At 38.4% G+C, this 18,231-nt stretch overlaps 1 protein-coding gene across 2 annotated transcripts in view; it reads right to left on the reverse strand.

The window, feature by feature from the left end:
- Positions 1-17,788, reverse strand: part of PRRX2 (paired related homeobox 2) — a 52,700-nt gene extending 34,912 nt beyond the window's left edge. For both annotated transcript variants that reach the window (XR_013221222.1, XM_077284487.1), the window contains exon 1: positions 17,132-17,788. Coding sequence is in view for 1 of the 2 variants with exons in the window: in XM_077284487.1 (XP_077140602.1) it covers positions 17,132-17,366 (235 nt within the window). In the remaining variant the exon portion in view is untranslated. The remainder of the gene's footprint in view (positions 1-17,131) is intronic.
- Between the last annotated feature and the right edge of the window lie 443 nt (positions 17,789-18,231).

Below are 18,231 nucleotides of genomic sequence, written 5' to 3' on the forward strand. Positions count from 1 at the left end.
GTAATAAATCAACAAATGATCTGTGATTAGTTCTCCAAGTTGTTTGGAGCAATCTCCCAGGCTGAGTTTCTTCAAAAACTATACAAGTGACAAGAGTACCGAGAAGATTGACTGATGCTGGTTTGAAGGCATAGGATGGTCACACCAAATATTGATGTGATTTTGATTTCTCGTTTGTTCATTCACTTTGCATTTTGTTAAGTGATAAAAATAAAGTTAATTAACACTTCTATTTTTTATAACATCCTTACACTACAGTGGGGTAAATAAATATTTGATACACAATTTTCCCACCTGCAAAGATTGGAGAGGTCAGTAATTTTTATCTTAGGTACACTTCAACTGTGATTCTGAGAAGCAGAATCTAAAAAAAATCCAGAAAATCACATCGTATGATTTTTGTATACGTAACTAATTTGCACTTTATTGCAAGAAATAAGTACTTGATACAATAGAAAAACAGAACTTAATATTTGGTACAAAACCCTTTGTTTGCAATTACAGAGGTCAGATGTTTCCTGTAGTTCTTGACCAAGTTTGCACAGACTGTAGCAGGGATTTTGGCCCACACCTCTATACAGACCATCTCCAGATCTTTCAGGTTTTGGGGCTGTTGTTGGGCAAAATTGAGTTTCAGCTCCCTTCAAAGATTTTCTATTGGGTTCAGGTCTGGAGACTGGCTAGGCCACTCCAGGACCTTGAAATGCTTCTTACAGAGGCACTCCTTAGTTTCTCTGGCTGTGTGTTTCAGTCATTGCCATGCTGGAAAACCTAGCATCGATCCTTCTTCAGTGCTCTTACTGATGGAAGGAGGTTGTTGGCCAAATTCTCGCGATACATAACCCCGTCCATCCTCCCTTTCATACGGTGCAGTCGTCCTGTACCCTTTGCAGAAAAGCGTCCCCAAAGTATGTTGTTTCCCCCACCATGCTCCATGGTTGGGACGATGTTCTTGAGGTTGTACTCATCCTTCTTCTTCCTCCAAACACGGTGAGTGGAGTTGATATCAAAAAGTTCTATTTTGTTCTCATCTGACCACATGACCTTTTCCCATGCCTCCTCTGGATCATCCAGATGTTTATTAGCGAATTTCAAACGGGCCTGGACATGTTCTGGTGTGATCAGGGGGACCTTTGCGTGCCATGCAGGAATTTAATCCATGACGGCATAGCGTTTTACTAACGGTAATGTTTGAGACTGTGGTCCCAGCTCTCTTCAGGTCATTGATCAGGTCGTCACGTGTAATTCGGGGCTGATTCCTGTCCTTTCTCAGAATCATCCTGGGGTCCTGGGTTCAAATCCCACCAAAGACAACATCTGCAAGGAGTTTGTATGTTCTCTCCATGTTTGCGTGGGTTTTCTCCGGTTTCTCCAGTTTCCTCTCACACTCCAAAGACATACTGATAGGGAATTTAGATTGTGAGCCCCATTGGGGACAGTGATGATAATATATGTAAAGCGCTTGGGAATAAGATAGCGTTATATAAGAAAAGCATAATAAATAAATACCCCACAAAGCGAGATCTTACATGGAGCCCCAGACCGAGATAGATTGACAGTCATTTTGTGTTTCTTCCATTTCCTAATAATTGTGCCAACAGTTGTTGCCTTCTCACCAAGCTGCTTGCCTATTGTTCTGGGGCCCATCCCAGCCTTGTGCAGGTCTACAATTTAGTCCCTGGGCTCGTCAGACAGCTTTTTGGTCTTGGCCATGGTGGAAAGGCAGGAGTGTGATTGAGTGTGTGGACAGGTGTCCTTTATACAGGTAATGAGTTCAAACAGGTGCAATTAATACAGGTATTGAGTGCATAGTAGGAGGCTTCTTAAAGAAAAACTAACAGGTCTGTGAGAACCAGAATTCTTGCTGGTTGTTTCAAAATCATACAATGTGATTTTCACAATTTTTACAATGTTTTATTTTTATATTCTGTTTCTCACAGTTGAAATGTACCTACGATAAAAATTACAGGCCTCTCCATTCTTTGTAGGTGTCTTTGCCTACAGTATATGTCCGGAGCTTTTCACAATGTATACTGTAATATGCCCGTAGACCCCTATTCACCAGATGGAGGCCAAATGTCTGTTCTTTTGGCCTCCATGTGCCTTGGCTAATATGTGCTGGCATACTTTTTGGTTTAATTAACTGTATAGGATAGTGCAGCAGACTGTGCTTTCCTATACAGGAAGCTACTGCAAAGAAATGCATACATACCATATAGAATATGTTCTCGCAAAGTGGGTCCCTATGGCGGACAGATGCCTCAGCATCCATCATAACTGTGCCCACCATCAGGTACATAACGTACCTCCTGAGCATATGTACTCAACAATGGCCACAAACATAGTGTGGACCTAATCTCAGAGTTTGCAGCATTTTTTTTCCATGTACAGCAATTGTAGTAAATGCAATTCACTAACAAGCAAAGATCCGCTGCTATGGGAAAAGGTTTCAATCTCTAAATGTAAGCAAATATTTTCATTTGTTGACAGCAAGCAGAGATCTTTAAACTGATGGGAATCAAACCAAACCCTGATACAAAGTCCATGTTTGTTAAATACGAATAAGCCACCAATTGGCCAATTGAGGGCGTTCTGCCCGCGGCTTGGCTTGGAAGCCTATCTGGAGTGGAAGGGGTTAGCCTTGGACTTGCAGACTAGTGAATCAGAAAGGAAGGGGATGTGGGTTAGTGATCATGTTGCACAAAAATGTTCTCATGGATTTTTCACCTCTTTAGCCGTGAGGGGAATGGAGCCGCTGACAGGAATGACTGCCCTCCCCGCTAAAACCTTTGCTGCCACCACAGCTGCTCTAAGGGAAACACAGCTTTTATTATACCTGGACCACAACTGATGCCTGTAATACACTTGATGATAATTGCTTTTGCTGGAACTAGTCTCCAATTAGTAAAAGCAACATTTACCGTACAAAAAAGTGGGCAGCTATGAATCGCAGAAGAGGTGGCAGCCACCGGGGCTCCTCAACACAGAGGTTCTGTACTAGCGGCTCATACAGTCACATTCACCAGAGGGGAACGCTATTTTTAACCTAAAGCCCCAATGAAAAATAACAAAAGGGAAATGCACTGTACATGCTCAAGATAGGTCCGAGACAGACTGCCTTATATTAAGCCACCCATACCTATGTTATAGCGGAGACGCCCCTTTACGCGATTTCATCATCGGCCAAGGGTGCATATTTACTTTAATGGGGAGATGGCGCATGGGTCCTTTAAATACAAAAAGCTCTATCCTTCTTTTCCATCACAGTTAATTGGGAAGTTTGGCTCATGGTTCCTTAATATAACTTAATGGGTACCAAATCACACACCAAGCCCCCCATAAAAATCCAAAATGGAAGATATAAAAACTGTATTCTCTATGTGGATTGGCTAGGAGGGACCACATGTCGGGCACTTCATTTTTGGGGGGACCCCATTCTGTACGATGCTTTAGAAGGTGCAGTTCACACATTAAGTTAGTATTGTTGAAGGAAAGAAAGATCGAACGTGTTGGGCTTCAAAGGGGCAATTTTGGGAGTACAATGGGCAATTGCTCAGTGCACTTGCCCCACTTGGAGCTTAATATGGTATGATTAAGGAAATGCATAGCATTTCCTACATGACACTGTTATTTTGGCACAATTATATTATATAGGTACAGAACGGGAGTATTATATAGACACTTTTCTCCACTATCTCCCAATATATATTCTATACATCCTGTTATGTTTTTGTAGGGTTACCATGTTTGAATAATATTAGTAAATGAATAATCCAATAACAGCATAAATGTCATTTGTTCCAATACTTTGTTATAATGTATCAGTGTAGAGTAAACCGTATACAGGTAAATAAAACGGTTTCCAGACTCTGACCAAGGAAATGGCATAAAATAATCAAAAGAAACATTACTCATTTGATGAATCTGCCTCCATTCTGACACATCACAATGGTGCAGCACCAGTCTATTTTTACTGTGATGGAGCAACAACGTCCGTGACTGCCAGTGTGACCGCTGCAACCAATCACTGGCCTAGAAGTACCTGATTGACGTGGGAGTGTCATCACTAACAGGGGGTGATCCACCGGCACGTCCAACGTCTTTTTTTTTTTCTTTTCTTCTTTTGCTTGTGATCACCAATGGGTGCGGCACCCTCAGGATGGATCCCGGCTGACATATGGACTTGAAATTGGCAACGTGGTGAGCTTTCTACAATTTCCATCCCTCCTTCCCTCCTATGTTACTAACAGGGGGCACTGGGCATAGCTGTGCTGGGTCCAGGGCAGATTTTTCAGATAAAAACATCTTCATTATTTCAAGCAATACCCCACCCGCACCCCACACCCCGCACCTTGGCCAAGTTTCTTAATAAGTCGAAAAACATCTTTAACCGCACTGATTATGGCCTACACTGGATAGAGTTCTAGCAACGTTGGGAAAAGTTTAAAGCCAGTACTTGGTTTTTCAGCTTCTTAATATAAACCATAATATGCCTATTCACTGACAGCAAGCAGGAATGTTAAAAAATTGATAGAAATGTCTAAACAAAGTGTATGAAATGTTGCATTATAAAATTAAATCTGGAATCTGACTCGCTGCCAAAGTCCCTGGTCAGACTGTTCTCATGAATAGGTGTGTTCTGTATTTTATGGACTCCAGTCTGTCATGAAGTTTCAGCAAGAAGCACATAACACATGATGTCATGAACACATGTATGGCGATACACCCATTTAGATATAGCAGAGGTGAATGTGTCTCTTAAAGGCAACCTGTCACTAGATACATTCTGCCCGTGGTTCGGATCGGAGCCTGGCTGCGCGATTGCTGAAAAGCACCTGCGCTTCAGAGAAAACACAATCTGAAAAACATCTGGAGTGACCTAAAATTCAACACAGCCCTTGGCTGGCATCTCCGTGCCCTACACCAGTTGATTGATAGGTCTCCCCTAAGTAAACTTTTGAAAAAGACCTGTCAATCAACTGGCGCAAGGAGCGGGGAGAAGCCGGCTGGGGATCTGCTTCTTGGACTTGTTGCGGTCCCTAGATGATTTTTAAATATATGTTTTCTAGAGTTTCAGAGTAAAACATACCTGGCTTAAATGACAAAGCTGGACTCTGATTGATGCTGCCTGCGATTCTAAATTTTGGGATGATGTAGTGAATCCTGCTTTGAGCAAGGAGTTGGACCAGATGACCCAAGAGGTCCCTTCCAACTCTACTATTCTATGATTCTATGATTCTAATCAGCGACCTGGTTCCCCTTAACCATTAAGCAATTTAGGACACTCAGCGCACCCTTAATATGCCAAGAGCTCAGTGCACTGTCACATCCCTTGCATTAACGTCGTCCCCTCCAGCTAATCTTGATTCACAGCGCTCGCTGGCCTAGACAGAGTCCTACTGGGTGCGCATGAGTTCAGGAGCCAGGCAGCGCACACCTAGACCTCTCTGCTGTGGCCACTCGCTACTCTTCCAAGTGCGTCCAAGTAGTGAGGTCCTTGAGTATGCGTGCCATCTCCTAAGCTGTCAGTGAGTGTGCGTGCAGAAGGAGGATTCTGTTCAGGCAGAATCAAGATAACATTAAGGGGCTAATTCAGGGAACGTTACAGGACTCTGAGCTCTGCATCACACCAACAGTGCACAGAGAACCATGAATTGGTATATTAATTAAACAGCATTTTCTGGACCCTAAAGACAATTAATACACTGCAAGTCTGCTATTTATGGCTAATTTCACACGATCGTATAAAAAAAAAAAAATCATCCTAATTGCATCCAGAAAAATGGATGATTATTCTTCTACATTATCATCCGTATGACATCTGTTTTTAAACCTCAGCAGTTATTAAAATTTACAAGAACAAATTCAGTTACCTATGTTAAAGAACTGCAATGTATCCGTAAATATCAGATGCTGCACAGTTTATTCCCATGGGATCCAATTTTTTGCGTGCCCAAAGACATGAATTGGCTACTGTCATCCGAATCATCCGAAATATGGAAGAGAATAGTGCATGCTGCCATTTTTTTTCACGCAGAGATTCAGTACGCTTGATAAAAACGGTCATTTAAACAGACTTATTGAATAACATTAGTCCGTTTCTTTCACAGACAGAACTTGGACTGAAAATAACATCTTGTGAACTTGGCCTCTGACTGTGTATCTTGCTAATATTGCACAATTTAAGCTATTTGTTCGGCATAACAGCAATGCAATATGTTCAGTCAAAGTCTCATGTAAAAGCATGACTGCACCCTCTAACTAACAATAGGAGGTCTAAGCCCTTCTTCCTGGCACTGCCATTGGGCCCTGTGGAGGTTCACATATGGCGAAACCCTTAGCCCCAGCCCTAATGGTTTATTCAGTCTGGGCCTGTGGTTTTTAGGCATCAATGTATTTTGCGGTGAAGCAATTTTTCCCAGCAATGGAAATTGTTAACTTATTCTCAAAAAAGTTTTTTTTTTCAAAACTTCCCTTCCCCCACACCAATCATGCGGTTATCCTATAATACCACATGCGGGGCAGAGCTGGACCCACTCAGAGCTATCCTCGGTCTCATTCAGTGATGATCATAACATTCGCTGACCTCATATCACCGTGTCTCTCATCCCATTACCAACAACAATCCAATGTGGTTACAATTAGTGTCTTGGTGCCGCCGCGAATCCTGTGTTTTTTTTTCTCTCTTGGATCTCAGCCTTTACCTCTCCAGTTTGTCTTATGTCCTGGCTCTCGTCTTTCTGTGAAACATCCGTCTCAGACATTGGGGAAAAGTTTTCAAAGCTGGTGCACTCAGATTCCAGTTCTTATTTTTAACAAGTCCTTTTGACAATTAATGTAGTAATCTGATTTGTTGTGTTGGACATCACTTTGACTTTTCTCTTGTTCTAGTTTTTTTATATCCCCTCCACTGTAATTATAGAAAACCTGTAACATTAAATATGTACTATATTTTTGTCTTGTAGGATGCACTTTTTAGCAAGGAAAAATCTTGCTAAAAAGTGTGTGTGTCTTATAGTCCAGAGGCAGCTTTCTCTGATCAAGGAGAATACTGACAGAACTCTGTGTGTATGTAGCAGAGTGGTTTGTGTGTTTGTAGCAGAGTAGTGTGTGCTTGCAGAAGTGCTTTGTGTGTGTGTAGCAGAGCTGTGTTTGTATACATAGCTGGGCTGAGTGTGCATGTACTGTGCATGCAGCAGTGTTGTGTACATGTGTGCACTGCAGAGAGAATACATAATGTGTGTGCTGTAAAGTTTTGTAGGTATAATACATATGCTGCAGAGAAACAATAATAGGAGAATTATTATCTCCCAACTCTACCCTTTTGCATTAACTTTAGTGATATTGACCCCCTCCACTTCTTTACACCAGGCAAATTTTAATCAGTAGGAAAAATGTTTTTCACATTTTCTGGTGTAGGAAAGTATGTCCCATTGTCTGAAAAATATGGTATTTTTTACCTGGTGTAAATGCCACTGTTCTCCTGAATCTGACAATATTCTTCTTTTATTCCATTGCCTGTCTGTTACTGAGATATGGCCCCTTCTTCCATAAACTAAATCGAGTCCTTTAATCCAAGTGGGGCATGGCCCTCAATTCTTTTCTTCAGGCATTTTCATGAAGACCACCACCCCCATTTGGCTAAAAATACTAGATTTATATACAGAGAAGTGAGGGCCATATCTCAGTAATGGAGAGGGGCAGGAGCAAATGAAAATCAACAATGGATTCAGGAGAACAGTGACATTTACACCAGATTAAAAAAACAACATTACATATTTATGGCAGATGACAGGTTCCCTTTAAATTTTTAAAAACTTGTTTAAGATGCTGCTTACTTATGTCCATATCTGGGAAAGCTGAGTGACTATATGGTGGCATTACAGCCAGAGAAGGCCTCTAGTATCTAAGAGGGTCCAAAGACCCATAGCGAAACACCAGTATTATAAACGGCATATGATAAGTGCACCAAATTCTGACAGATTTTGAGGTATAATGTCATATCTGCTTTTAGAACTATTAAGTATTTTAAACATTTTTTTGTGGCTCACACAGTCAACAGGGTTCGGCTTACAGGAAATGGGTGTGGTTTAGAGATAAGATGGATGTGGCTTCATTGCAAAAACATGTGCTTGACTGCACCAAAATTTAAGGGGTGCAAAGTAAGCCAGCCAATAGGTTGTATAAAGTTTGGCAAAAAAATGCCCATAAATGCACAAAATTCAGCATCCAGCATGAGCTTCAGTAATAAATTTGGTGCATTTTTGGTTTAAATTTAAGAATATCGAATAGGGATGAGCGGACTGGTGGAAGTTCAGGTTCATCAGGTTCGACTGAACTTTAGTCCAAGGTTTAGTTTGGGTACCAGAACTTTACCTGAACTTTGGTGTTGTAAATGGCCTGTAATATGGTCTATCTTACACACTGATTACGAACTCTAGAACAGACTTTCGAGAGAAGCCCATGTTCGGAATCCAGCACCTGAACTTTACAGTTCGAGTTCGCTCATCTCTAGTAGTGAATAAATGAGTACACTCAGTTAGTCACTTGGGATGCTAGAAAAGTTTTGGGACATAAATTGTTTTCACCAGGGATGTTCAAAGGTCCCTATAAATAATTTAGTTGGGGACCCCAAAATTAGATGGTAGTATTAGTATCACCATACATTATAATACTCACATAGTATGATAGATAGCAGAACGTCACTAACTTGTTATTCCCTACAACAAGTTCTTGGGCCCCTTAAACTCTGGGCCCCATAGAAGTTAGTATGGCAGCTACGGCTACAGTCACAGCCATAGATTTTGCTTAACTTTTCCAGAAATAGGTGCAGTAGAAAGATGAGTATTAAAGAAGATATCTTAAGACTTTTTTTTTTATTATTATTTTAGAAGTTTTTCTTTAATTCCACTTTTAGATTATTTTTCACTTTTTTTCTACATTTCTTTCACCTCCCTACCCCCTTCCTTCCTTGTTTCCTCTCTGATCCCCCATTTGGATGCTTGATGCCACTTCTCTGGTTACGTCTCCCCGCTCTTGATTCCTGCCTGCAGGCACACTTTATACAGGCCCCTCCTGTGTTGTGCTCTCCTGCCCATGTGGCTGCACTTTCCTTGCGTGTGAGCGGCACCTCCCAACATCTGGTTTAATGTCAGATGCTGGCGCCTTTACTCAGCCACAGGCTCCATCACAGACAAAGGCTGTAAGAGCTTCTCTCTTCCCTGCCTAGACTGAAATTGCTGTAATATCCCAGAAATTAAAAAAAAAAATTTTCCCCGATTTTACAAAAATTCCCCAAAGACAAAACAGGATGTATGATGATGATGATACAATGGTGGGGCATGGTGCATTGGCTCAGTTTGATGCAGAATTTGCCATTTCACCCTGGGAGGTAGGCATAATACCTGGCAGTCAGTGTTGGCATTCTGCCCCTCCCCGGTTTCAATTTATTTATTGTATATTGAAATGGTGATTACAACGGACATTTCCATGTTCAGACGTAGCGCCAGCCAGAACAGTGTGGAAAATCTCAATTTCTACTATTGGCGTCTTGCAAAAATGGCTTTATTTAATTGTTCCCTTTTGGAACCAGATGTATCAGAGCAGTCTCTGGTAGGAGACAGGTTAATGCGCCATGCTGGGTTTTCTTTTCCTTTTTTGCATTTGATCTTTTAAAATTAACAACCCCCCACCCCTCCCGCCTTCTATCCTCTGGCATCTGTCAGAAAGAAGGTGACTAACTCTAAATCAGACCATTTTTGCCGGAAGTGAATGTCAAACCATGGCGCAGACAAAGCGCAGTGGGGCAGATTATCAATAAAATCGCTGGGGCAAATTCTGGAGCAATGTCTTGCGAAAATTGTCTTTAGACTGGCGCAAGCTCCGAAGCGATCTGTCGTAAATGGACTCCAGAGTTCTGTCCTTGTACATCCATAAATATGTCATTCCAGACACAACATGCACTTAAAAAAAAATAAAAATTTTGTATTACTTTTTATTATTTTTCTTTTTTTGTTTTTACTTTTCTCAATCGTATTCCATTATAGTCAGCGATTATACACTTAGAATTTCTTTTACTTTGGCAAAACCAATTCCATTTGTCTCATTTTTTTTTTACAATTTTTAAAAGATTTTATTGTTTTTTTTTTCTGCGTATCCAATATTTTTCTTGCCATCAAATCCTGTTTTTATCAATTTCCATTTATTGAATGGGATTAGTTAAAATGAGAAAAAAAAAGATTCCACAATGCAGCTCAACAATCGTTTCTGCATTAGCACAGCATTTCTTTTTTTGTAATTGATAACTTTTCCAATTGAACAGATCATAAACTATTTATTTGACATGAATTTAAAATAAAAAAACCCAAAAAAATAAAGCAAAAGATAAAACAAAAAGAGTAAAAAAAATTAAAACTTATTGTAAACTTATTACAAGTTTTTAGAGTCCACTTGCTGATTGCTTAAAAGCCGAAAAGATTAACAAAGTTTAAAACTTATTGTAAACTTATTACAAGTTTTTAGAGTCTTTTTGCTAATCGCCTGCTCCTTAATAATTACCGATTTATCAAGGGATGCAATTTTTTTTTATAATTTCAATTTGTTTTACGACTTCCTCTAAAATAGTCCTACAAAAAATAATAATACTCAATACTTTCATAATACAAAAAAACATTTTTAAAGCATTTATTGATATTTATTGTGTTTCCTTCTATGCCTCTATCTCTCCCACCCCCTTTCGTAGGAGCCATGTGCCTGTAACTGGGCCGGGTGGAGATACAAAAACAACACTAGCGTCAGCCAGAAATAATACCGGGTAAGGCAGAGGAAGAAAAAAAGTCATATATGTCCAGAAGACAGTTACAAAGCGCAGGTCCTAAGCCATTTGTAGTGGTGCGCTGTTGTTCCGTGGATGAATAAAACCTATGTATAGAAGTGGGACTATAGGCCAGGAAACAAAGTAGTCTTAATTAGGCCTAAATAACGTGTCATTTTTGCCCCCCCTCCCCAACACCTCTTTGATGTGCCCGACTGCAGACCCATAGGTCACTGGTTACTTGTAACTTATTGTATAAACAGGGAAATAGTGGAAACCTAATCTCTTTTATGATAACATAGCTTGTGATGTGTTTTATAAACAGGGACATCAATTATATCCACTATTTCCCTGTTTATACACCGCTCTGCAATTATCCAGCTACCTCGACTGAGGTCTGCAGTCAAACAAAATGTCAGATCTCTGCCTCGAATCAAATACAAGCTGGCAGGTAGTTACCACGAAGATCACGCTTACATTTAGACTTTTTGTATTAGTGTTTTATGTTTATTTATGTTTGTTTATGTTGCATGCAAAAATAATATATATATATTTTTTTCAAATTGTGGTTTTTCGTGAATATTTGGCCACTAGGGGCTGCGAAAAAAAAATAACATACGGTACTCTCCTCCTGTGTTTATTTTACAGTTTGGAAATTAGGTGTCATGTATATGGGAGAGATAGAACATGGAGCCGATACAAAGGTGCAGAGTTTGTTTGGATGTGTAGGTATTGAGCCGTGGTTGTGTGGGTATAGGGTATAGGGCCGATACAGCTGCACATATAGTACAAGTGACTTCTAATAACGTTGAGTGCTGCCAAATAGTGTATATGTATAAATCCTACAGAAACAAAAAGTCTACATGCCCCTATATGAAATCAGAGGCATAGAGAGATAAAGTATAGCCCCATAGAATTTTATAGGAATAGTGTTAATGCTTTATACTTGGGCATGTGACTGTGTAAACAAAATTGCATCCATTAAGTCCTGCCATATGGTGCACACATATAGTACCGTATTATAGAAATATCCTCCAAAATCTACTATATGCAAGTCCTACAGGATAAAAAAAACCTTCTACATGCCTTAATACGAAATTATAGGCAAAGAGAGATAAAATATAGTACCACAGACTTCTATGGGTACCGAATTACCGCTCTGTACGTGGGCATGTATGATCTCTGGCATGAGACATAAGTGTATATGTAGACATATCCCGTTTTTGTAGTCTGAGCCATCATGACACGCCATCTTCAAAATGTTCATACCCATTCATGACATGCTCCAGTTTCTATAAACCAGTAGTTATTGCATGGACATCATATATTGGGTACTGCTGCCAAAGAAGACTTATCCCTACTCAACTTTACCTTTGCTATTCATTGATTATGGAACTGGTACTAACCAGCTTTACCCTCTCCTAGTGTATCCTCACCCATCCCCTGCAGACTGTGAGTCCTCGCTGTGTGCCTTGTTTTTTTTGCTCATGTTTAGTTGTATTTGTCTATATTTGCCCCCTTTTCACATGTAAAGCGCCATGGAATAAATGTATAATAATAATAATTAATAATAATAATAATAAAAATAATAATAATAATAATAATAATAATAATAAAAATAAATAAAGTATAATTGTAGGAGCAAAATTGGACCCCCAAAAATGACCTAATAGGCATTTGTAAAGAAAAAATAAATAAGTAAATAAATATATATAGATATTTTTATTATTTATTTATACGCACATATGTATATATCATATATATATATATATATATATATATATATATATATATATATATATATATATATATATATATATATATATATATATATATATATATATAACTTATTTATTTCATTTGAAAGGCCTTTTAATGAAGATTCTTTTTAATGGGAACTTAAGACAGTAGCTTTGTGGAAGGATGGATGGTTTTATGACAGCTCATCTTTTTCTGTTGCCACTTTCAGAACTGTTAATGGCTGGTAATTGGAAAAAGGGCCGTCCACTAATAAAACACATACAAGTCACATGTCTTATAAAGGGGTCGGTATTTATACACCACACATATGTGCCTGAATAAACCGCTACTGTAATACTATAAGAAAGGACATGACTGGCCCAGGCCTGGTTATTTCTGGGGGGGGGTTCATATTTTTGGGAAAATAATGGAATAGATAATGACGATTTGTCATTGATTGGATGCAGATTGGTGATGTCAGAAGATTGCTTCCATTGAAATATATCTGGAGGCTGAATAACCGCTTTCTTCATAACTGTGATACTTGCTCTCCGAGGACCAGGAATTAGACGCAGAGTCCTTCAACCAACTATGTACTGTACCAGGTTTACCTGCACTCCATTAGAAAACCACTGTTCTGTGAAATCACAAGAAGCCAAGTGACAGATAGATCTCATTATTAGTGTGTTTGGGCTCTGCTATATAACAAGCTCAGATATATCTATCTGTCCCATATCTATCTATCTATCTATCTATCTATCTATCTATCTATCTGTCCCATATCTATCTATCTATCTATCTATCTATCTATCCTATATCATCTATCTATCCTATATTTATCTATCTATCCATCCTATATCTATCTATCTATCTATCTATCTATCTATCTATAGATCTATCCATCTATCTATCTATTATCTATCAATCCTATATCTATCTATCTATCTATCCCATATCTATAGATCTATCTATCTATCTATCTATCTATCTATCTATCTATCTATTATCTATCATCTATCAATCCTATATCTATCTATCTATCTATCTATCTATCTATCTTCTATCTATCTGTCTATCCATCTATTATTTATCTGTCCATCCTATATCTATCTATATATCTATCTATCTCACTATCTATCTATCTCACTATCTATCTATCTATCTATCTATCTATCTATCTATCTATCTATCATCTCTGCTTCAGAGAGGTTCTGTGAATCAAAACGTTGCCACATGGGCAAATAAAAGTCCCCTTCTTTTGTGTATTTTTGTAGTGTCTCATATAATTTATTTATTTTTCTCTTATACCTATCTTATATTTATCTATTTTTCTCTTGTACACACATCTATCTATCTATCTATCTATCTATCTATCTATCTATCTATCTACTATATCTATCTATCTATCTATCTATCTATATATCTATCATCTATCAATCATCTAGCTATCATCTATGTATCTATTATCTATCTATTCTCTCTATCTATCTATCTATCTATCTATCTATCTATCTATCTATCTATCTATCATCTCTCTAACTATTTATCTATTATCTATTAGCTATCTATTTATCTATCTATCTATTATCTCTCTATCATCTATCTATCTATCTATCTATCTATCTATCTATCTATCTATCTATCTATCTATCTATTTATCTATTATCTCTCTATCTATTATCTATCTATCTATCTATCTATCTATCTATCATCTATGTATCTATTATCTATCTATCTATCTATCTATCTATCTATCTATCTATCTATTTATCTATTATCTCTCTATCTATTATCTATCTATCTATCTATCTATCTATCATCTATGTATCTATTATCTATCTATCTATCTATCTATCTATCTATCTATCTATCTCTATCTATCTATCTACATTTAATTTCTCTCAATGGTGATTTTAGGTTGTCATTTTTTTCCAGTAGTTATATATTACTTACTGAATTCTTTACACAAATCACAGGATCTGCAATTCTGCGGAATGTAATTCATATAATCATTAGACATGATTGATTTTCATATCTGCAATGTCTTATTTGAACTCACTGGGTACATAAACAATGCAGCCTCATAAAGTCACCTGACAAAGTTAGCGCTGCTACATCTGAAGGTTCATAGGCTGCTTTGTTATCTCCCAGTAGTAGGGGGCACTTAATCTAAATAAATGCAGTTTATGGGGTACTTAGAATAAATCAACACACTTAGGGAAAATTAGACTGGAGAAACATTTACAGAAAGGATTACACTAGTAAATGGAAGCCTTATGAAATAAAAAGGAAAGGTCGAAAATTAAGATGTTTCGCAATCTAATTAAAAAGTAATATTTTTTATTCTAATGATTACTATAAACATAATTAGTTTTGCAACTCCATCTGTTTCCCAATGCAGCCTATAAAATCAAATTTCCACTTAAAAAGTTAAATCACATTGTCCATGCTGCCCCCTAAAAGAAAGATGTAGAATAAAATATTTTTACAAATTTTTGATTTAAAATAAAAGTTTTACACTATCTTTTATCAATGCTTCTGTGGTGGGTTTCTTCTTTTCCTGTAAATCATCGTTCATCCACAAAACCATTAGGCCTCAGCGCTGTGAAATCTGTCACTAATTTATTTGTACGAAATCATGGTCATAATCAAAACCTGCATCGCGAGTAATGAGGAGATATCCTATAAAAACACCAAACATTTCCTTGTACGTGAAGGATACTTTTATATAATTGAAAATTGCCCCCTAGGGTCCGTGAGCATCAGGTTGGGGCGGGGGTTAGGGAGTTAATTTAGTTTTTGGGATCATATTTTTACCAAATTTTCAAAGATATAAAAATGTTAAAAAAATATATATTTTTACTTTTTCAACAGGTAAATTAATGTTATATCTAATCTAGTGTTTTATTTTACCATATTGTTAGAAGTGTTTAAACATAATTATTATTATTATTTTAAACTAAAACCTGTCAAAAGATGTGAACATTTTGGAATTGTATTTATTTTTTTTAAACTTAATTTAATACTACTGTAGGACTTGTAATAGTTTGTTATCTCTGCCAGTGGTGGCTTTAGGGATTAAAAGTAGTTTATCATACAATGTCACAAATTTTGAAAGCCAATGTGTGGCCTTATCCATTTCCCATAGGTGAAATTTGGAGTTTTTTAATTTTATTTTTGTTTTACGATTTATTCCGTGGTTACACCGAACAAAACGTCCTGGAAAAGACATGGACAGGAGTTTTTTTGCAACAAGTAAACTGATTACAACTTTAATTACTCTACAATCGGGACACTATTTTGCAGAAAATTGAAGGGCGTAAATCCGGAATAATCTGAAGTACAATTTTTTAAATTTTTACCTGCACAGACAATATATTGACTATATACATACTTATGCAGCTCCTACATGTTATGGGATATCCACACCCCAAGAACATACTTAGGTTAATTGGACAGCTGTGAATTTGTCCCTAGTGTGTCTTTTCTATAGATATAGGGGATTATGGCTCATATATGCACAGGAGTCAGTAGTCTCTGTACATGGCTGCTGAATGTGTCGGCACTATATACATTGACTTAGGAGCTCATCAGACCTGTCCATCATCATTAGGTCTCTATGGAACGTTTTGACAAGCTGGACTGTAGCAGATGTAGCAGAGCTGAATTAGACATTGGTTTCAGGATATCACAAACTCTTCTTTCCTGCTCTGCTAAATCAGTATCTACCTCTTCTACATACATTGGGGTGGAAGCGCGCCTCCAGTACTACAGTCCTCTGTGCGGTGGGTACCTTGCTTTATTAATATCTACTGTGTCGGTTTGATAGGTATGGGATTTCAATTAGGATAGCATTATAGCGGTTCTTGCACTCACCTATCTTATATGTGAAACAGTTGGTACTTGGCTTGGTATCCCTGACTGCAGTAGGATCAAGTTATTATTTTGGTTTATTTAGTTTTTTACTATTTATTTCCTATTTTTGCTTATTTGTTTACTCTGATAATGTATAAGCCTGTAGGACTGTTATCTCTGGTGGCGCCCTTCCTGTTAACTTCATAACAGTGTTTTCTGTGCTTTACTACCTTCCCTCCGCTCACCTGGTTTTAATATTGTGGTTTGGTATTAATAAAGGTTATAGCATTTCTATTTATTGTGTGTGACCATTTTTCATCGTTTCCCTCTTGTGTCATGTGCTTATCTTGATGATAGGTCTTGTTGGTCCTTTTTCACCTATGGTACAGATTTTTGTCATATTATGAGTTACCATGGTGTTTAGTCTTATAAGTTGTTATTCTTTTCTTCTACATACATTGTAGTCGCTGCCATCAGGGATGCTTCTTGAGAACTCAGTAATGCACAGATAATGCCACATGGCAAACTCGGCTCTGCTGCATTTGACAGATTCCGCCTTGCTACAGCCAGCAATGAGGCAGAAAATATTTCTTAATTTGAACAATTATCCAGACATGAGATTCACACACCCCCTTAAGTGTGCTGACCCCTCCCCATCTTTGGGAAGCATCTTATGGGTGCAGCCCAGATAGCCCATAATTTTGCCGGTATGGCGAATCTTACCTTCCTGTACTGTCACTTCGCTATCGCTGCTGCCCCCGGTCATCGGGTCCTTGTCCTCTTCTTCGTTTGGTGGTCGCAGATCGCGGGAGCCTTGCATCCCTGCGGCCGCCGCTTCCTCCAGGTCCAAGAGGTGGCTGACACTAAAGTTCTTCCTGCTGTGAGGAAGTTCTGGAGTTTCCAAAATCCGCATTGTGTTGGGGGGTCCTGACTTATCCAGGCCAAGATCCCTGTCCATGCCACTTGCCCTACGCCCTTGACCTCCCTTTCGCCCTTTTTCTTCACCCCAATCTTAAAATTAAAACTTTTTAAATAAAAAGTTCTTGAAAAACTTCTGAGCTACTTGTCTTCTGCTGGCTCTTATTCTGGTCTCTCCAATTCTGGTATTTATCTCTGGTCTCGCCCTCCACTGACTTGACTTCCCCCACTCTCTGATTTCTTGTGCTGTCTCCTATCTTGCTTCCTTCCCTCTCTTCTCCCCTAACTCTCCCTGTCTTCTCTCCCTCTTTAGGGCAGGGACCAACTCTCACTCACATGCACTTTCAGCCAAGTGACCAAAAAAAACGCCTTTTGCTGACGTCTAGAAGAAAACAGAACTTTTTTTTCACTTTTTTTTTTCTTTTCTCTCTCTCTAGTTCTTGGATAAATCTTTCCACACGCCCCCTCCTTCTCTGTCAGAGGTGACCTTTGACCCCCCTTCCCTTTTTTTCCCCCCTAGTAAAAAAAAGAGAAAAAAAGAAAAGGAAAATTAGATGGTCAGAGTGTTTTTCTTTCAACTCTTCAAGATGTGTCCTAGTGCTTCAAAACGTGAGGTTAAGTGCTTCCATCAACAAGTGCCCGTATGAGGAGAGGGGATTCTATGAGAGCTTATGGGGTGACTGCCGGAGGTTGGGGTGGATCCATAAATTCTTATGTGGAAATACGTGACCTTAGAATAGGCTCGCAGCACCCGAAGGAGCGCTCATACAAGGGTTAAATACATATTATATATTATGCATCCTCAAAAGCTTTTATGAGTGTCAGTTCTATTCCCTGTCATTTTAAAGAGGAACCCCCCTTCCGCTATACAATATGGCATCTGATTATTATCCATAAAGTAGATC

The sequence above is a fragment of the Ranitomeya variabilis genome, chromosome 2 (assembly GCF_051348905.1).
Source record: "Ranitomeya variabilis isolate aRanVar5 chromosome 2, aRanVar5.hap1, whole genome shotgun sequence".
In the NCBI taxonomy this organism is placed as follows: Eukaryota; Metazoa; Chordata; class Amphibia; order Anura; family Dendrobatidae; genus Ranitomeya; species Ranitomeya variabilis.